This window comes from Coffea arabica, chromosome 3c (genome assembly GCF_036785885.1).
Source record: "Coffea arabica cultivar ET-39 chromosome 3c, Coffea Arabica ET-39 HiFi, whole genome shotgun sequence".
In the NCBI taxonomy this organism is placed as follows: Eukaryota; Viridiplantae; Streptophyta; class Magnoliopsida; order Gentianales; family Rubiaceae; genus Coffea; species Coffea arabica.
In genome coordinates this window covers 41,245,097-41,266,457 of record NC_092314.1, presented here as the reverse complement: position 1 = coordinate 41,266,457, position 21,361 = coordinate 41,245,097, and the positions used below count along the sequence as shown (strand labels likewise).

General features: G+C 34.6%; 1 protein-coding gene across 3 annotated transcripts; it reads left to right on the top strand.

Annotated features, from left to right (window-relative positions):
• The first annotated feature begins 5,308 nt into the window (after positions 1–5,308).
• On the top strand, positions 5,309–11,745 carry LOC113735096 (uncharacterized). 3 transcript variants are annotated; one of them, XM_027262022.2, is made up of 3 exons: positions 5,309–6,228; positions 6,529–8,360; positions 11,240–11,745. In XM_027262022.2, the coding sequence occupies exon 2, from the start codon at positions 6,530–6,532 to the stop codon at positions 7,304–7,306; it is 777 nt and encodes a 258-aa protein (XP_027117823.1). In that variant the 5' UTR covers positions 5,309–6,228; position 6,529; the 3' UTR covers positions 7,307–8,360; positions 11,240–11,745. The 3 variants fall into 3 exon arrangements, with proteins under 3 accessions (XP_027117823.1, XP_071938857.1, XP_027117822.1); XM_072082756.1 differs by having other exon boundaries at positions 5,310–6,228; positions 6,524–8,292; XM_027262021.2 differs by having other exon boundaries at positions 5,310–6,228; positions 6,524–8,360.
• Positions 11,746–21,361: the final 9,616 nt, after the last annotated feature.

The following is a 21,361-nucleotide window of genomic DNA, read 5'->3' as shown; positions in this document are numbered from 1 at the left end:
CTGCATCAACATTTGCTATTTAATAGGGTAAGTCAAGGCATAAGCAATATCTGCTATTTACATTGTTCAGCAAAGCTTTGCTAGTGATGTTGAAGTCATGTAGATTAGTTTACCAAGAAGCGCCTACTTTAAGTCCTTTTGCCTTCTGCAATCCTGCGTCACAAAATTTGTGCGAAAAATAATCCCATGACGATGAGACCTACCATTACTTACGAGTGATATCAAACAAATTTGCAAGCTTGGTACCTAGTGCTTTTTTTTTTTTTCTTTTTTTAATGACAAGAAGGGGAGCCTAAAGAGACTGTGTATAAAAGGTTAGTAGAAATAAGAATCTAATTAGATCAAAAGGGTGTTCTGACACCTTTTTTAGATTTTTTCACTGCAGGTGAGATTTGAACCCTGATCAAATAAAAAAATAATTTAAAATATAAAAATAATATAAAAATATATTTATGATACAAGTAAAATAATATTAAAAAATATTCTTGTATCCAAACACACTCGTGTATTTTTTTTTTTGTTAAAAAAAAAAGCACTACCGTGCACAATCAGCACTGTAGCGATTGACCCTTTTTGAAAAAAATTTTCAGCCACTGCTACCCTGCAGCGATTAAAAAAAATTATTTTCTGCCGTACCCAATCAGCACGGCTGGTATAGTTTTATACATATCCCTTGTCAGACATACATTTCAACGACTTTTTTTTTGGTATATTCTAAGAAATTAGCCTGTAAATTAGTTTACCATTTTGCCTTGTGCAATCCTGCGTCACAAAATTTGTGCAAAAAATAATCCCATGACGATGACACCTACAATTACTTACAGTGACATCAAACAAACTTGCAAGCTTGGTACCTAGTTCTTTTTCACTACAGGTGAGATTCGAACCCCGATTTAGTTCCTCTTTGGTGAAAGCTCAATGGTTTGGTACCTAGTTCTTGACCAAACAAAATTTTCAAGCAATACTCTCGGTCAGTGCCAAGAAAGAAATTCATACGCACTCCAAGAAAGAGATCATACCTGCTTAATAAAGTTTCACAGTTTTAATCGTAGTACGACCAATAATTAATTAACCGGAAGGTATAGCTCCTGCCAGACAACGATACAAGTATGACCTATCAATTTCAACTTTACTGCATCACCATTTGCTATTTAACAGGGTAAGTCAAGGCATCAGCTATATCTGCTATTTACATTGTTTAGCAAAGCTTTGCTAGTGATGTTGAATTCATGTAGATTAGTTTACCAAGAAGCGCCTACTTTAAGTCATTTTTAAAGTCATGTAGATTAGGCTAATTTCTCAGAATATACGTGAAAAAAAAAATAATCCGCCAAATGAAGCTCTGACAAGGGGTGTTTCTCAAACTATAATCAGCACGGCAGCAAAATAAATTTTCTAAATCGTTGAGTCACAAATTTTTTTTTTTGAAAAAGGTCAGCCGCTGCCGGGCTGGCTGTGCACGGCAGCGGCTGCCTAAATTTTTTTTAAAAAAATCGACTGTCCCCGACCGTGCACAGTCAACACGACAGGGGACAGGCGGTCATGTGCCAGGTGCTTGACGGAAATGGTTATATCCGTCCTTTTGCTTTTGCTTCTTGATTTTTTTGTCTACCATGGATTGTTTCTCAGACTAAGAGTTTGACGTTCTCGGTAGTATGATTTTGGCAAGTAAGTGATCAAACAGAGGGATTTTTGTTCCTCCTCTTAGAAGAATGGTTCAATTTTCATCTTCCCCATCGCCTTCCAGCTTCTTCCTTTCCAAATTTTGTATTCTCAAGATTGGAAGCTAACCAAAAAAAAAAAAAGGAAAAGAAGGAAAGGAAGAATTGAGCGATCAAACCTTTTCCTATGGTTTGAATATGTTCAGGTTTAGAAGAATGGTGATTAGTAAACTAGTAGCTATTTCCATAGATTTTCTTGATGGCACTTCTCTGATGATGTATATTAAGAGAAGGTTTAACCTTGTCCCACTTTAATCTCCATAGTGAACATCAAATAAGTGTACATCACCTGATGTGTGCTGTTTGGAATCCAAAAGTTTTAACTGTGTGCATTTGAATTTGTTAGACTATCATTCTGCATCATGTCAATATACGAAGTGCAGTATGTATTTTTGGGCATAAAGTTGCAATTTTGCCTTGCGCCTTTGGTAATCTTGAGATTTTATGAGTCAAAAATTAGCTTTCCATGATTTTTCATATTTGAAGTAACAGTTCATAACAGGCTAAAACAGTCACCGATATAGAAATTATTTAGATAATTAAAAGTGGTCATATCTGTGATCTGGTACTTAAGTCTGATCTTGCCGGTGGATTTGCCATTGATGTTGCAGACTTGTAGTTGCTCAATAGTGACTACTTAATTTTATCATTCTATGATTCAGGATTACCTACAAAGTTGCTTAAAATTTTATATCCGTCAGCATAATTTTGTCTATGCTCAGTCTGTGTACTACAAACTTGTCTAATAACTGTCCAACTTTGTGGTTTCTACTCTGCCCTTGATTTGGGAACATAAAACCTCAAGACCATGAATTAAAAGGCAATTTTCTTCTCTTGTTTCTGGCTGGTGGTATGAGTCTATTTAATGGTAAGTGAAATTCGACCCTTAAAGCACAAAACACAGCTCATGAACTTCGAAAAACAGGAAGAAAATGGACAATCATTTTTCAAAAAATAAAGAAATTGTAATCTGCAACTTGGAAAGGAAAAAACTGGAAAAATACATTCTGAAACCAATCAAAATCCAAATTTGCATCAAAATAATAATTTAAACTTGTGGAATATCTCCAGGGAATTAAAATCAAGAAAATTAAACAGGAATACATGTGTGATTTATTGTCAAATTACCCTATAAACTGAGGGTGGGTTATTATGCTGAGTACTGATTAGGGCTGCAAACGAGCCTAGTCGAGTTTTAGCCTAATCGAGCCAAGCCTTGACTTAGTTTCATTGAACTCGAACTCGACTTCGACCTCGACGAGCAGACAATTTCAAGCTCGAGCTCGAGCTCGAAAAAAATGAAAAATAATTATTTTATATTTTAAAAATAAATTCAATAATATTTTTTCTTAATAAATAATAAAATATTAAGGATATATATGTAATTGTACTATTAAAATTAAAAAATATAAAAAATATATATACTTAAAATAAAAAAATAAAAAATATATATATATACTTGAGCTCGCGAGCCGACTCGTGAGCTAACGAGCTTAATATTTTGAGCTCGAGTTCGAGCTCGATTTCGACTCGAGCCAGCTCGAACTCGACTCGAGCTCGATATTGATTGAGCTCGAATCGAGATTGACTTGAGCGGTTCGATTCGTTTACAACCCTAGTACTGATCCTCATTTCTAATACTGTGCCAACGAGCACTCAGCTGGCATTAGTCTATTGAAACGCTTGGTATCTTTGCAGTAGTCATAGGTCATATATTTTTGTCTGATCCAATTCATCTGTCCTAGTTTGGCAAAGCTGAGTTGACTGCATGCTGGAGAGGTCCACCAGTTGCCAGGGGAAAGTAGGGCACATTGGCTGATGCTAAGTGGCCCATTCCATGTGCAAGCCCTTGGTCTAAAATTGCGGATTCTAGCCCTTGGTAGCGCTGACACAGTGTCAGCACGGTAGCGACCGACCCTTTTTAAAAAAAATTTGCAGCCGCTACTACCCTACAACGATTAAAAAAAATTATTTTCTATCGTACCCAGTCAGCACGGCAGATATAATTTTGTACATAGCCCTTGTCAGACATACATTTCACCGACTTTTTTTTTTTTGGGTATATTCTGAGAAATTAGCCTGTAGATTAGTTTACCATTTTGCCTTTTGCAATCCTGCGTCACAAATTTTGTGCGAAAAATAATCCCATGACGATGACACCTACCATTACTTACGAGTGATATCAAACAAATTTGCAAGCTTGGTACCTAGTTCTTTTTTTTTTTTCTTTTTTTTAATGACAGGAAGAGGAGCCTAAAGAAACTGTGTATAAGAGGCTAGTAGAAATAAGAATCTAATTAGATCAAAAGGGTGTTCTGACACCTTTTTTGGATTTTTTCACTATCGGTGCGATCTAGTCCCTCTTTGGTGAAAGCTCAGTGGTTTGGTACCTAGTTCTTGACCAAACAAAATTTTCAAGCAATACTCTCAGTCAGTGCCAAGAAAGAAATTCATACGCACTCCACGAAATCAGACCTGTAACTCTAATCAAGAGGCAGCTCATTGCCATTCCATTCATCTTCAAGTTGGTTATTCAAGTGCAACACTTCATCATTTTTTCCATGTGTCGGGCATCTTCCTCCAATAGCATTTGTGACTTCAAACGTGCTTCAAGCCTCTTTCCACTCTTTAATATTCTCTCATTTAGTTCCAAATTAAGGCTTGATTATTCAACCCTACAAATACGTAAAGAATTTGCAAATAAAATGGCACAATCACAAATACTTCCTATTATCAACTCAATGCATAATTCAAGGCAAAATAAGCACTTTAAACCATAGCATTTCACAAGTTGACTCAAAAGCAACATGAAACATCTCAAAAATAATCACAAAATATACCCTTATCAACATAAATCCTCTTCAAAAGAAGGGCAATTGGGACTGGCCAACTATTGCCAGATACAGGTGACAAAAGGGTAGAAACATAAAATATGTTGTCCCTGGGCAGACGTGACATGTGCCCCCTTGACTGATATTTCTTCTATGAAGAGTTTCTTTAGAAGCAAGTCTACTTTGAGAAGCAAGCCACAGATTATTCCTAACTCTTTCATTTGCTTGCAGCTTCCACATCTAAGAGGGATTAACACATGGATGATTGTCAAACATAATATGGGGTAATTGCATCATTTTTTTTTTGTCGACATGATAATTCTTATTTTACACCTACTCCTACTCCTACTCTATACTAAAGGGAAGAGGTGGATCGAATGAGTCAATGTGAAATGTAGAGAGGATTGAATTGCCACCGGATCAAAGGAGTGGCTATGCACCTGTTGGTGAAATTTGCAGGAAAACCTAAATAATAATACAAGTCGTGAGATTTGATCCCTTGATCTACGCCACCCAATAAGAGTTTTGAGTGTCTCCCTGATAGCTAACTCATTCGACCTACGTCCAAGGGGTAATTGCATCATGGAGAAGTAAGATTTGAAATAAAAGGTTCCATCATGATGGCCCTTCCACCTATAGAAATCTTGAGAATTAGATTGAAGTTGTTCGGGAATTACTTGAATCTTTTGAACAATCGGGGAAGCAAGAAAAAAGATAACCTCTCTAAATTCCAAGAACCCGTCTCGCCAAAAGGATGATTGACCAGTAAATCTTCTTCTCTAGATCTAAGTGGCCCTTGTCTTTTGTGTCTCAGGGGTCTACTAGACTAGTCAAGTTATCTAGACAAATTCTCCTCCACATTAACATTCCTTGTAAATTGTAATCCAGCCGGTATCTTTGTTAAGCGAATCCACCCCAATTTTAGGCTTTTTTTTTTATTAATAGACCCAACCATCTCCTTTCTCTGGATAGAACCAGCTTTATTGAAGTTTTTGATTTTCAGAATTTTTACTCAAAGTTGAGATTGGTTCATTTGACTCTCAAGCGTGAACCAGCTATGGCTGCTTTATTCATGTTGTCAGTATATCTTATACCGAACCTTCCTTGGTCTTTAGCACTAGTCACAGTCTCCCACCCTTCTACATGGAATTTCCTCTTCTGATCAGTGGAATCCCACAAAAAATTTCTTTGGAATTTATTTGTGTCATTACCTTTATCAGTTTATTAACCTATACCAAAAGGAGAAAAATCTTTTTCTCGCAGTTATCTTGTGATGGATATGTACAATTTGTCACTGGTAACTGCAGTGTACAGGAGTTAAAACAACAAGTATAGATACTAACATATTTTTCGGCACCACTTTCAACAAGTTAGTAATCTAATATTTATATTAGTTATAATAATGTTTGCAAATATAATTGCCATTGAAAATTGTAGAGGTCCTTGATCCGGTGCAAGAGAACCTGGTTTTGTCCTTAGAAAATAGAGAAGATTTCCATGTCTTTGTCCAGATCCAATCCAACCAAAGTAATAGCATAGTCTATACGGTAAATGTACATATTCTATTATTCTTTACTCCCCATCTAGTCTGCCTATTGACATAACATTTGAAGATCCCCAACTGAGGAGGAGGAAGAAGAAGCCCTCTTAAAAGTTCACAAACTGCAGGCTCCCGGGTACTTTAATATTCTCCCAACCAGTTTAAATTTCTTCTTGATTCATTGATTGCTCAGACATTTATTAATTGTGACGATAAGTATAGGGGGTAAAAAAGCTGACATTTTTTGAAATGGTAAAGTTTTGTATGCAACTGTTCTTTGACCTTCAAGTAAATCTTGATTTGCAATTTGGGATTCCATTAATCAGCAGTACGATGGATTGTCTTGGTTTGTTTCAAGTATATAAAAGTTTTGTCTTTGAAGATTTGATTGCTAATGTTTTCTTAGCTAATAGGAAGTATTGTTTCTGTAGTTAAGAATGCCAGCTCAAAGAAAACCTGAGGAAATTGTCCCAACACTACTGGCTTGTCTGGGAAAAGCTTGGGATGCATTACAACCCATCCATAAGAAAGATGAGAAAATAGTTTCAGGATTCAAAGAAATTGAGACTGAACTTGACAAGATGAAAGATTGGGAAGGGGAACTCATAACACGGTTCAGAACTTTGGTGCAAGACATCGATAATGATGTTTGGTTTGATAGATTGAAGCATGGCAACGCTGATGATATTCTTAATGGATTGGAGCTCATCAGAAAGAGTGTTGCGTCTGTAAAACAGCTCTTTCCGGCAGAAGAAAGTCAGGTGACAGAAATAAAACCTTCTACTGGGAAGGATCAGACAATGTCTGAAGATCAGGCTATAGGGAAGGATCAGCCAATGTCTAAAGAGTGGTCGAGACTTGGTGTGGAGGAAAAAATTTATGCTAGCAAAGCAATATCAGATTTTCGGAAAAGTTTTGACTGTCTGGAGAACAATCAATTGAAAGTATGCTCCTTGTGCCTTTCAATTTTCCCAGAGAATAGTATCATAAAGAAGAGACCCCTTATTTACTGGTGGATAGGAGAGGGTATGGTCACTAAAACCTCAGAAAAGACTGCAGAGGAGGTTGGAGAAGATGTCTTTGGACAATTGATAAACGAAAGCTTCATAATTCCCCAAATTTGGGAATCCTTCTTCCAGGATAAACAGTTTTATCGTGCACCCTTGGATTCGAAGAATGCTGATCTCGGTTGGAAAAGGACTTCACTTTTTTGAATTTACTTCCTCAGGGATGCCTAGCAATGATCATCATGGCAATGATCTTTGTCATGCACTCTTACTTGCGGGTCCTGGTGATCCAGCCAGTGCAATGACTGACGGTACTCTTACGGTTTTCAATGTGAATTGTCAATATCTTAGATTTAAAAATGACTGGCTCTCGAGGTTGAATAGGGTTGAGGTTCTTCAGTTGGGCCGGTGGCAAAACTCTGTCGAACATCATATTGAAGTGGAAAATGAAGTCTCTTTGAATGGTTTGGGAAGTCGGACATCCCTAAGATATCTAAGCCTCAGAGGCATTTCTAAATTGACTAACCTACCTCGTTCTGTGCTTAAACTAATAAGCCTTGAGATTCTTGATTTACGTGCATGTCACAATCTAGAGAAACTGCCTTCTGATATATCAGCACTCAGAAATCTTACTCACTTGGACGTGTCAGAGTGTTACCTGCTCGAAAGCATGCCAGACGGTATCCATAAGCTCTCTGCTCTCCAAGTACTAAAGGGTTTTGTGATAGGAAGTGTTGGAAGAAATCCGTGCAAGCTAAGTCAACTTGCTCAGTTAAAAGGTTTAAGGAAATTGAGTATACGAATTGGGAATGAAGCTGTACGAGAAGGGGAGTTTTCAAAGTTGAAGGACTTTAAAGCCCTTGAAATTCTGGTAATATCATGTGGAGCACATACAGAAGCTGCTTAAGAGACCTTCTCAGCCCCACTGACTCTTAAGAAATTGGACCTCCGGTGCATCCCTTTGGAACAAATGCCTGATTGGCTAGAGCCTGATGTATTACAAGATTTGAAAAAATTATACATTAGGGGAGGTAAACTCAAAAGCTTAGAGAATAAAGGTAAACAAACCTGGAAAGTTAAAATTGTCCTTTTGAAGTATCTGAAGCAATTGAAAGTTGACGAGTCAGAATTAAAACGCAAGTTTCCTGAAGTGGTGTACTTGGAGAAAATCAAATGCAACAAGACTGATCAAGGTACATATGATCCAGATATCAAATGGGACGAAACGTCACATGAGAAAGCAATTGTAGCAAATACTTGAGTGAGTTTTGCTGCTACTGTTTTGTTTACTATTCATTGTTAATTGCTCCTGATTTCTCCTATATTCCCTCATCTTCCCTTTTTAAAGCGAGTTATATTACTCAAATTCTAAGAATCAATTGCTTATGTTGTTTCGGACCATGATTGAGTGTTCTAGTGTCAGTTGGTAATACGTGTATCTCTTTTTATTTTCCCTACAATCCTTGTAAGATTTTTTGTTGTTAATATTTTGAGCATATTATTTCCAGAAGTAACTGAAATTTTCTTGTTAGTGCTGAAATCTCGTGTTTTTAGTCTCAATTAAAATTTCTCGTCCTAACTCCACCTGTCAGAGCAAGGTCCTTGTTTCAATCTTTAAGTAGACTACCCTCAAAACTGATGAATAGTGGAAAGACATAATCTGAGGAAAAACTATATGAAATTACTGTTACTCTTATTTTGGCAAGACAAAGTTAATCTAACCTGCATGGTCCCAGGAGTAGGAGAAAGAGAAAGTGCTGCTTGGATAACTCCTCCTGCTTTAAATTTGTAAGGTGAAAAGAGGATATTTGTGAGGTTTCAGCATGCCTCTTTGATCCAAGCAATTTTGAGTGCAGGTTGAAAGTAAAAACAGGATGAAGTAGAGTGAAACAAAGAACTAATGAATCATTTGATGCTCCAGGCTTTGCCGGCGAACACTTCCAAAGGCGACCCTCTCGAGTTTCCTTCTTTAGCTGCCTCGATTGCAATTGAAATATTTTTTCCTCTGTTGTGGGAAAATTGGATTATTGTCTTATGTATTTAAGGATTGTTTTTCTTGTCCATGAGATCAACATAATGCTGCCTGCTGTCCAGGTCTTTACATTTTATAGATGCAATATCATGAGATAAGCTCTCCAATGGTGCCTTCCAGCTTGTGATGTGCATTTCCATTCTTTTCTTACACTCGCCCCAAACTACACTAGTATCATTTACAACATATTCTACACCTTTTCCAGTTTCCATTCCTCTCGTGATAGCCAACCGATTGACATTCTGTCCTCTTGATTGGAGTAATTAGGAAACTGAACTAAAAGTCTTAATTGAAGAAACAGCAATTGGATCTTTGTTTGGTTGCATAAAGGGGTCAATGGCCAAATTCCCAATGAAGCGAGTCAGTCATCTTCAACAATTATCTTGAATCAGCCCCCAGAAACCTGAGCTATATTCTTCAGAGTGCTGCCACGCCTGTGAATTTCTTTGGCTACTTAGATCAAAGAGATTTTGGCAGTAATTATTTGCTCGAGTGTCTATAACAAATGCAGTTTTGTCTTCACTACATTACAATGCTGTTTATTTTATTTTTACTGGGTGCCACAACTTTGTGAAAATTAAAATGGAAATTACTAGAGGACCAATAATCTTATAGAACCATATGCAGGCATCTTTTTCAATTCTATGCATTAAATCAGTTGGAGTACTTGGTAAGTAAACTCTGGTAAGAGAATTGTGAATTTGCAACTGGTTATAAAACTATTGAGCATCTCCTGTCACAAGATGCAGGATTGGATTTGGTTTGTTGATAGACATGACATACATAATAGGCCAGCCATCTGACATGTCAAAATCCAGGTTCAGCCAGAAAGAAAATTTCTTGTACAGTTGTAGAAGTCTACCTGCAATGACATCTGACAAGAAGGGAGGGAGAAAAACTAGAGACAAAAAACAATGAGTGAGCAACAGTTACACCTTGCAAGCGTTTCACCTTCAACAGAAGTCATCATTCATCAAGTGTTTCACCTTTCTTATTAAATATCTTATGCACAACTTATTTGAGTAATTATAGTAGTATAAGCAAGCAAACATTTAAACCTTGCAATGTAAATTAGCAATATCATGGATTTACTTCCTCTCAAGATTCCATAGTGTCCAAGTGCTGTATTTGGGATGATGACAGACCTCTGTCCAGCATCACGTTGAAGTAGAAAATGAAGATTTGATAGTTGATTAAGAAGAAAAGGAAAGTGCAATATAAAATGCATTAAATGATTTTGGGAAATCTGATGTGTCTAAATAAAGCCTCTGAGATGTTTTAGAATAACTACAAATCTTCAGTTCAATTGTTTGAATGGAATATTAATAATCAGTAATTTGATTACCATCCTAAGCATGCTGATATGAAATTGTCACATACTGTACGTTCGTACTATTTCCTTATTCTATGTGCTACCTCTGATAAAGCTTTTGAAGTTGTTAAGGGTACTTCAACAGAATATGGGGATTGTCTGATCTGTGTCCTAATTTGCAGTGTTTTCGGGAGAAGTATGCAGCTGTGTGATAGTCTTTAATTGTATGCCTCTTGGACAGTTGCTTGTGACTTATCTAGGACTTTCAATAACCTCTTCAGGCTGTTTTTTGCTGATTGGAAGGTTATGATAGACTGTCAAGACAATGATCATGTAGACAGACTTCAGCTCGTTAAATGTGTTCTAAATATTCGTTTGTATTGGACTATTGTGTTTGTACTTCTAAAGTAAGTATTTAAGAAATTAGATAGTTTATCAGCAACTTTTTTGGTCTGGTGAGGAAAGAAAGTACTTTGGAGCTAAACTTGGTCTGACATCTGTTAACCAGTGAGCAATGGAGCCTGGGACTGAATAAACTTGACCTTTGGATTAATAATTTCTCGCCCACGAGCAAGGGGGCTTGGGACTCACTAAACTTGACCTCTGGAAATGGAATACCTGTGCATAAAAGGATAGCTGATTCGATGGGGAATGTCGGTACACTAAATATACAAAACGAAAGCTACCTTTGATAGCTTCTTTAGCATCTGTTGATTCTTATCTAATGCTTTGGCTTTTTGCTGTCAATGATTCCCCATTTTGTGTGTGAGTGAGTGAACGTTTGCCTATGTTGCAGGTCTCAAACTGCTCCAGTCTCTCCATGCGCAAAGTGTTTGCATGGTGTAATTTGAGGCAATGTTCGACGCGATGCCCATTTAATGCGGTGATTGATCTTGTTGATGAGTTGCTCCTAGTGGTGACTCAGATCAAGGGGAAAAGCTTAATGTTTTATGGATCCATTTTCTGGGCTTTTCAACTTTCCTTCTGCATTAGAATTTCTTCACTGTTGCAGGCTCCTGGAAGTTAACCAAATCTAGAAGTGAATGCAATTGCAGCTGCCTAACCTGCCTTGTAGTTTGGAATAGGCTATTTACGAAAAAGTACGAGGCCTGATGTATCTGTGTATTTGCATTATTTACCTGAGACAATGTGGAATTTGATATTCATCAATCATCTTGGTCAGACTTGGATCACAAACTTTTGGTGACTTGGTCTGATAATCTGATATCTGGACAGCAAAGGCCCTTACGTGGTTAGCGTCTGGTATAAATAAAGTTGTTGATTGAATTTCCTTTCTTTGTCCTTTTGTTTCCTACTACTTGTATAGTATTTAATGCAAGAAAACTAAAGAGTTGGTCTATATAGAGTACTTTTTGTTCTTTAGAAGTTATTCACATAAGAGTTATGCTAATTATGTATTAAGAGTAGAGATTCTGATATGAGGAAACTAAGGGTCGATTTGTTAAGACACTCTTTCAAAGAGAAATTAAAGGGATAATGAAATAACTTATGATATGCGCAATTGGATATTTTCGATTGAGATCTATAATCCGTCCCCTTTGTACATGAAACAAAGGATGTTATCTTCCAGTTTATGAAGTCATGTCACAGCATTCTTCCCCTAGAGAAGTTCCTTGCTTGTAGATGCGGATAATAGTCTGCCTTGTTTAGAGAATGCCTGTGCCCCCAGGATGTTCATCTTTTCAGTACAAGGGAGGTTCCAACTCCGTCCTACTAGCTGGTGGACCTATTAGGTACTGAAACATGGTACTCTTGATGGGGCTCGGCCTACTTGAGATCGATTCGTTCAACTTGATAAGATCCGTTAAATCTAATCTTTAATTGGGTCGGATATAGTTTGGATTTGAATATTAAACCCAAATTAAATGTGACTTGAGTTCGAATCTTGCAAGCCTCAGGCCCGATTAAGGCTCTACTCGTTTGTGTCTATATATATGTACGTATGTATGCATGTGAGTATAAAATTTTTAAATATGTATTATGGTAATTCATAATTATTAAATATATATTATATATAATTATGTGTTTCATTATAAGTTTGGGTTTAGTCTAATTTGAGCCTGAAAGTCATACAAAAGTGTGAGCTAAGTTTGAGCATTTTGCTTTGAGCCCAAAATTCGAAAGCATAAAATCTGAAAATCCTATTCAATTTATGAGCAGAGTTTGAACTAATAAAAATTCAACTTGTTAAAGCTCGGCTTAGAAAACCGGATTGACGCCGCTATTGAAACCCCTACTGAATTATATTGCATCTGTTAATTGATGAAACACCTTTTGCATGATATGAGACGATAAACTTTGTGAACCTTATGCTCAAGACAAACCATTTGCTTGTTTTTCACTGTTCGCTTTAGCCTATTCTGATCATTTTGGTGCAAGCGGAAACTTGAAGGCTGAATAAATGGGAAAGGGGATTCGAACACATGTTTGCTAGCTTGCCGCACTAGGCGAATGTTTTCTGCTATTTCATTTGATACTGGGTTAAATACATAGAACCCCTTAGAGTACGACGAATGCACACAAAACCTCCTTATATTTGGAAAAGGACTTTCTTGTGCTTTGGAAAAGGTGACATTGTTACTTTTCTGGGGGTTAATTGTATTTACCTTCCCTGGAATTTGTTTATATTACTAAAAGAACCCTATAGTTTGATCAAATAATGCTTACCCCCGGTTAATAACTATTGCCAAGCCCTGTTAATAGATATGTGAAAATGACTAAAAAATCGTAGCGTAAGAGAATTAAAAAAAATAATATTTGAAACACAGTAAATGAACATTTCTTTTAACAAAAGGTCAAAAAAAGGGAAAGATAGATCCCAATACAACAAAACAAATATAAAAAAAAATAGTGGAGTAGCAAGAATTAAGAAAAAAGAGCATAAATGAAATCAACTGTTTTGGGGGAAAAAGAAAGAGGGAAAAAAAATGAAGGGAATGGATTTAAAAAAAAAAAAGAAGAAGGAAAAAAGATGGGAAAGAGCAGAGCTATTTGCCATAATAATCCACAATCATCATTTCCCATCGTTCATCATCATCTCCATCACCCAACATCACAAACGTCACCCTGCGATCTTCTCATGGACTTGGAGAATGCTTTCGTCAGCATGGTTCATCCTGCCAAAGACATGGCAGGACACTAACTAAATTCAACCAAAAAAAAAAAGTTGTTTGCAAAATTGAAAACCATCTAAAGGAGAACAAAAAGAGGAGGAGAGGAAGATAAAGGCAAAAAGATTGAAAGCCCAACGCCTCCTATTTTTGTCAATGTTTATCTACTTAGACATTATTGGTTCTCCATTTCCACCTGTGCCATTGCCACCACCGCTAAATACCACCCTTACCACTTCTTTCTCCATTCATTTTTTTTTCTCTTTGTTAAAACACAAATGACAAAAAAGAAAAAAAAAAGTAGAAAAGGTGAAATTTAATCCAAATTTAATCTCTTTTTTTTTCTGAAATTTTCGTTTTTAGTCACCGTATAATAATCTTATTCCTCATTATATGGACTTAATATTGTTGATTGTTAAAGCTAGAAAAACTAGATGACATAGATAATAAGTGATATGTACTGATTAATTTCCAAATATTACTTTATCTTAGATTATAGAAGATTAAAATCATCTTACTGTTGAGTTGAAAATCAGATGCTAAATATTCGGACGAACACTAGTAGGATGGTTTCTTAAACAAAAGCTAATACAGGATAATTTTGAATGTTCCTGAAGGTCTACAAAAGATCAATAAGGTATATGAATTTACCATCTAAGATGGAATTCCATTCAATTGAGAAAAGGAAAAACAAAAAAGGGAAGTTGAAATTCAATTTCTCTGCATCTAACCTTAGAAAATTACAGTTTGCATTTACTAATTGGACTGACATTGAAAAAGAATTACACTTATTTGTTGTTTGCTATTTATCTGCTTTCTTTTTCACGATTAGACAGACTTGTACGAAATAAAATGACTAAAGCAAAATATGCAAAAGACTTGGACTATACAAAGGATGATTGAGTCTACCCATGTGTTTTTCTATCTTGTGGTGACTAGTCCTTCGTTGGATTCTTATCATTTGAGTCTATGCTCAGATGTCTTAACTTACTGGGCCATTTCAATAATTCATTCTAGCTGGATTGAAAGGGAACTTACAACCCTTCCCCATAGTCATCCATGGTAGGCGTGTTTTGTTAGACGCATTTTATTTAATTTTTTGTTTTTTAGGCTATTTTTTATTTTTGTGTTTTTGGTCTAACCTTGAAAAATTACAGCTTGAATTTACTTTTTGGGCTGGCATTGGAATAGATGTTACGCTCATTTGTTATTTGGTAACTTATTCTGCTCTCTTCTTATGGCAAAAACTTGGATAGACTTGATTTATTAGATCTAATGTGCAAATTTTGACACATCTTCATTGTGCATGTAATGCTTGAGTTGATAAGATGATATGACAAATTTTGAACCACTTAATTTACGGATTGACCTAAGTCGTTTCCTCTTTTCATAAGTAGACAGACTTGTATGGAAAATAAGGGATAATTTTAGAAACCTCCCTTGAGATTTTTCATAATATCACATAGCACTTTTAAGGTTTCTAAAATTTCATTTATCTCTATTGAATTCACTTTTTTTTTGTAACATTTTAACTCTTTTGGGAGAAAACCACAAAAGATAAAATTTTACTCCTAATATTATTCTTATATTAACCTATTCATGAAACTTACATCGATAATAAAAATTACAATAAGGCCAAAAAGCCAAGCTAAAAAAAAATAGAAATTGCCTATGTTGTTATCATAGAAAAAAATAGCATAGGCAATTTTTTGATATTTTATCATAAGATCATTTTTTGATTAATCTTTTTAATACTAGCTTACTAATATTTTTTTTATATAAGTAGGCACAAACCGCATGAAAAAAAGATTATTTTAGTTTTGAATACAACTTGAATTACATTATGTATTAAAACATATTTCCTGAAAACATTGCTTGACTTCTTTATATCCGTACCACAAAGTTTACGTAGGTGTAAATTATTTACCAAAATCCTTTTAAATGGTTGACATTACTAAATTTAACTTAATCGCCTCCTTTGCTACCCTGCCACGATTTGGATATATAGAAATATGGACTAATATTGGATGGTCATTTGGTTTTTTTTTTTGGATAAAAAATTCTGTTTTTGTTTGGAATTTTTTGTTAAATAATTATTAAGATTGTAAGGGTAATGTCATCAATTTGTGATTGTTGAAAAGGATATCTAGCCTTATCAAGCTGACAAAGGAAGTAAGTGAAATTTTAAAAACTTTAGAGGTGCTAAATAATATTAAGAAAAATCTCAGGTGAGATTTCCAAATTTATCCCAAAAACCAACTAAGGAGAGTACAAAAAGTGTAAAACACTTTGACTAAACAAAACGATGACTTAAGGTCTGTTTGATAACTCAATTCAATACTTAAACTTAATATATTCAAATGTCTTTAAACGATAAGAGTTGAGAAACCGGATTCCATCATTTGGGAGATGTCAGAGTTCACGTAAAAAAATTTGAATGGTTAAGGACTAAACATTTTTATCCTAAAAAAAAAGAACTCAAGTGTGGGGAACATTTTAGAAAAGAAAAAAGTTGTGCTAGTAGTGAAAAATGAAAATGTGCATATGAATGAATGTAAGAGTACGTGAATAGTTATATTAGCCTGCTGATTCAAGGGTTTTAATGTTGAAATTTGCTTAATTGTCAAACCATTTGCTGATGAATGCTGGTTGAGTATTTTATTTTCTTAAATTAGTTAGTCAAAAATTGAAAAAGTCATTGATTTTGAACTTTAACTGGAGAGATATTTCTTAGAATCTAGCCACTAATGCTTGACACGTGTTTTAATTGTATCTTAGCAATAGATGATTTTAGTGATAGTCATTGTTTGAACTTAATTGTTTGATTTGTTGTTCTCATACTTGAAAATAAGCGCGACTTAGATGTGGGAAAAATTGATAGGTTATATTTTTGTTATTAAATTTATGATTGTTTTCCCCTTAATTTTAGCCAAATATTATATTAATTGATAAATTCTACTTATATTTAGTTCATGGTGTTAATTGTAGGGAGGTGAAGCAAAAGTGGTTGAAAGGACGATTTTTCAGAAGATTATGAACCTGTTCTTCGGAAGACTCAAGATTTTCCCATGCGTGGAGCTTTACTAATCCAAATCGAACCATGAGCAAGACTTCAGCTAAAGATTAAGAAGATTCATATTTTTGTTAGCAGACTATTTATTTAGGAAATATTGGGTATTATCGTTGGTAGTTTTCTTTTCCACTTAGGAGTTTACTTCATTTTAAAAAGTTATAAAGTAGGAGATAAAATAGGAGAAAGGGTCGGTTGGCTATTGGATTGATTAGTACTTCCAAAAAGAAATTGGGTGGCATTGGGACTCATTAGATAAGAAGGAAACAAGAGTTTTGGGTTTTTGGCTTAAAAAAGAAAATGATGGCTTGTGCTTAGGGCTGTAGAGCGGCTCAAATACAAGTTCGACTCAAGCTCGGTCAATATCGAGCTCGTATTCGAGCTGCTCTACAGCCCTAGATACAATCAATATCGAGCTCGAGCTAATCAAGTTGAGTTTGAACTCAAAAATATTAAGTTCGTTGGCTCGCGAACTCGATTATATATATTTTTAAATTTTTTATTTTAATAGTAAAATTATATACATATCTCTAATATTTTATTATTTGTTAAGAAAAATTATTATTTTATTCATTTTTAAAAATAAAATTATTATTATTTTTTTATTTTTTATACTCGAGCTCAACTCGAATTTGAGTCGAGGTTGAACTCGAACTTGACATTTTGAGCTCATCGAGCTCGAGTTCGAGTTCGATCTTTATAAAATTAATTGGAGATTCGGTTTGATTAGGTCAAAACTCGACTCAACTCGACTCGACTCGTTTGCACCTCTTTGATTTCTTTTGGGGAGGGGAGGTGGGGAGCTGAATGTCTCTATCACTTGTAAAAGCTTTCACATTGGGATTTAACTCAACGACAAGTAGCTAAATTTCTAATATAGTCAAGGGTCAACTTGAAAATGCGGTTCTAAATATTTGTGAAATCGAATTACTTTTACTTATTTCTTTTATTCATTCGTATTCGTACATTTTCTGGTTTAACTTCTTATGATTGTTTTATTATTTGAATGTCAAGGGTCTGATATTCGAATTAATCTAATAATCTGCTACCATATTAATCAATTAAATCCGTAATCGTTTGATTGGTTGATATCAGTGGTGACTAGCGTGATCTGATATAAACAAACTCTTGTAACATTGGGCTTTTCTAGCTTTTAAGGCAATCAAAAAATTAGATCATACGGTCATATCTAGAGTTATTTCTTGGTTAGAGAAATAGTTAACAGTTGTACCTTGACTATCGATAAAGTAAGGAAAAGTTGGTTGTCAGAACTTGTTGATGGCTATAACCAATCTATTAATGAGTAATTAAATTATCTTTACATCGATGATCAGTTGTGTAGGCCGTGTTTGAAAAGTTACACCTTTGACTAGGGTCATGTTATTATTGAAAATTTTATGTTTATTTTTGTGAATTTCTTTAGTAGTTAGTTAATTAGTTATTGTCTTTAATTTTCTAAAACCCCCTATTTAATTCTTGTTTGGAAGGAAATAAATCATTCAGTCCGTAAGGAGACGACCCTACTCACCGCTATACTTGAATTTAAGTTTTTAGAGTAGGAATTTTTATTTTTAGTGGTTTGACACCCATCAATTATATTACGGAAGGCTCAGCATGAATGGTTGGACTACAAAGAAGTAGAAAAGAGTTCAAGAAATGCGAGCATTGAAGAAGCAAGTCAACATTAAAAGACAAGGGATTGAAAACCACTAGACCAAGTGGTCATTATGATCAGAACAGGAATAGGGATAATTGCAAGAAATTGGACAGGGTCACTGCTTAAAACCTGGGAGATGCAGGAAAAATAAAAGGTAATGCAAGCATGTAGGAAGCTAACTGGCAGAAGATGGAAACGTATTCTGATTGCAACACTTTGGAAGATATTGAAAGCCTGAGAGACTTGTTTGAACAATGCTCATTTTCTTTTATCTATAGAACAGGAAATGAATGTAGTCATAAGCTAGCGATGTTTGCAACAGAAACTAATTAATGATGTAAAGTGGAAGATTAGCTTTCCCTTTGTGGCTATTGGAGTTTTTACAGGATGATATTGTGGCTAAGATCGTGACGACGTAGATATTATTGATTTTATCGAAGTTGGTGAATTTTTTGAAGATAAAAATCTAGTGTTAGAATTGGTTGATAATGAATTGTGGACTGGATAAATTAATTGAAATTTGTGGTACTACTAAAATTGATGCGATTGTTAGTGTGGAAAAAGTAAAGGAAAAGCATAGTGACATTGAAAATCCCAGTGGTGGAAAATTATGATTTTCTAGTGTTGGAAGATTTTTTTTTTGTGACGTGGATGAATTAAATTATGGAGAATTTGATGAAGAATGGGTAAATATGTTTGAATTTTTTTTATAAGAGTGATGAAGTGAAAAAATTGTCCTAGAAGTATAATATTCATCCACTACCACGTTTAAAGATGAAAATGAAAACCAATCATAAGTTGGGGTTAAATGTTGTGTCTACCACAACTGAGCTTTTGATGAAAATTCAAGCTCGTGATGGCATTGGAGATAACAACATTAAGAGTTTGGTTTAAGGAAGACAATGAAGGAAATTAAACCAAGCTATCTTAATATTTAGTTTTCTAATTATTTTTGATGTATTGTTTGTTTAGTCTTCATATTAAATTAGGAAATCCCAAATCAGTTTTCAAGTATGTTTCGGTTTATAATTGTATTTGTTTTAGAAAGTTTTGGAATCTAGAAATACTATCAATCTAGTAGATTATTAATTGAAGAGTCGAGTTGAGTTTTAAAGAATAGGTTTGAGGAAAAACTTCACAGTTGAGACTTGTGAGTTGTTATGAGCAAAAAGCTACGATTTAATATTGCTATTGTTGAGTTTTGGATTAATAAACAGTTAAATATTTGTTTGAGTGTTTATTCTCCTCCTCTTCTTACATATTTTTATATGTATCAAAATTGCTTTCGCTATACGTGATTTTTTGTGTGCTAACATTAATGCAGCAATATTCTCTCCAGATGCTAGAAAACTGACTCCGTTCTTTACTTTTTAGTTTAAAGAAGCTCATGAAAATTTAAATTATGAACTAATACTCTGCAAATTATTGTGCACATAAAGTCTTAAGTTTTTGGATGTTGTTGTTGCTAACTATGGAGTTTTGCAAAAAAATCTATTTCCAAAAGAACATTCTTGAAAACTAACACCCTAGTTGTCTATCATATAAAAGTTCCAAATCATGCACTCATTACACTACTATGCAATAAATCTTTGCTATGATAACTAAGCAAATCAGAAAGATTAAATTGAACAGGGCATAATAAGATGATATCATCATTGTTAAGTTTTATGCTATTTCAGATTAAAGTGCATACCATATAACATGTTTCTTCTTCATTTACAAGTAAAAAAAAAAAAAGGGATATTCCACTGGAAGGTCAGCTTGCAGCAGCTTTTGAGAACCATTCCATTTTTGCTCTGTTCGCCATCATGTCAAAGATTTCCAGGAGCAAATAAGCAAGTGACACAGCACTGTTAAGCTTATACGAGCAAGAAACTGCTCCGTCTTAGTCTAAGGACTGCGTATGAAGACATGAAACGGGCGCTTGAAGATGTTTCCTGGATAGATATCACTAGTGACAAGCAGATTTTTACTCCACCAAGCAGATTCAGATTTTTACTCCTCCAAACTAAAACCTGCCTGATTTATGGATGATAACATGAATTATGGATAGGGAAATGTTAATTTCTCAAGGCAATGCAATCAGCACGTTTTATGTAGTTAAGACACAACTGATTAGGATTGATTCACTCGACATGCTTTATTCTAATGTTTGATTGCTATTAATGGAAAAACTTCTACTATTCCTCTTATTAATACACTTTTCCAATCTCATATCATGGCAAATCCATTCTCTAATTGACATGGTGCAGAATGTTTAAAATTTATTATGCCATTTATGTTGTATTTTTTGTTTTTATTTGGAGCAAAGATTACTTTCTCGAAATAAATATACTCCAGTCATTACAATTTATTTGTCATATTTCTTATAATTCATCATTTTAACTTCCGGAGTGCAGGTCCAAAGACTGAACTTTGAAGTTTTGTAGTTTAAATTGTTCAGATTTTGAATACACACTTTTCTACATCCACAAAAGTTGAACTTTGATGTCCTCTTTTATAGTTTCGTATAATTTACCTAATTGAGGAGAAATTTTTAGGTATAAAAAATAATGGGCCCAGGCATAGCTGCTAGTGATACTAAATATGATATTTCAAATGGTAAAGTTAACCATAATGGCTCATGGATAGTTGTGGCTGTTAAATGATGATAAAAAAAATCTTAGAGGGCAAAGTGATACTTACCCCTAATTATAGGGGCTTAGTGTAATTAACACCTTTTCTTCTGTATATTGATAGCAATCATAGTTGGACGCACTGATGAATTTAGATTATTATCACAGTTTGATGAACACATATGCAAAATTAAATCTAAATTTCAAATTAAAATTTAGATTAATTGTTATGACACATACACATGTTGTCATGCATAACAATGATATAGTGTACAAAAAATTATTCTTTAAAATGAGAAAAATGCAGTTTTAATCTCCAATATTTAGCCCCAATGCAAGTTTAGTCCTTAAAATTTTGACAAAAACAAATTTGGTCCTCAATATTTAGCCACTACAATTTTGGTCCTTGAAATTTTAGCAAGAGTAAATCTGGCTCCTAATGTAT

Bases quoted from the DNA above. Each gene is read 5' to 3' on its own strand.
- LOC113735096 (XM_027262022.2), top strand. From the start codon at position 6,530: ATGCCAGCTCAAAGAAAACCTGAGGAAATTGTCCCAACACTACTGGCT.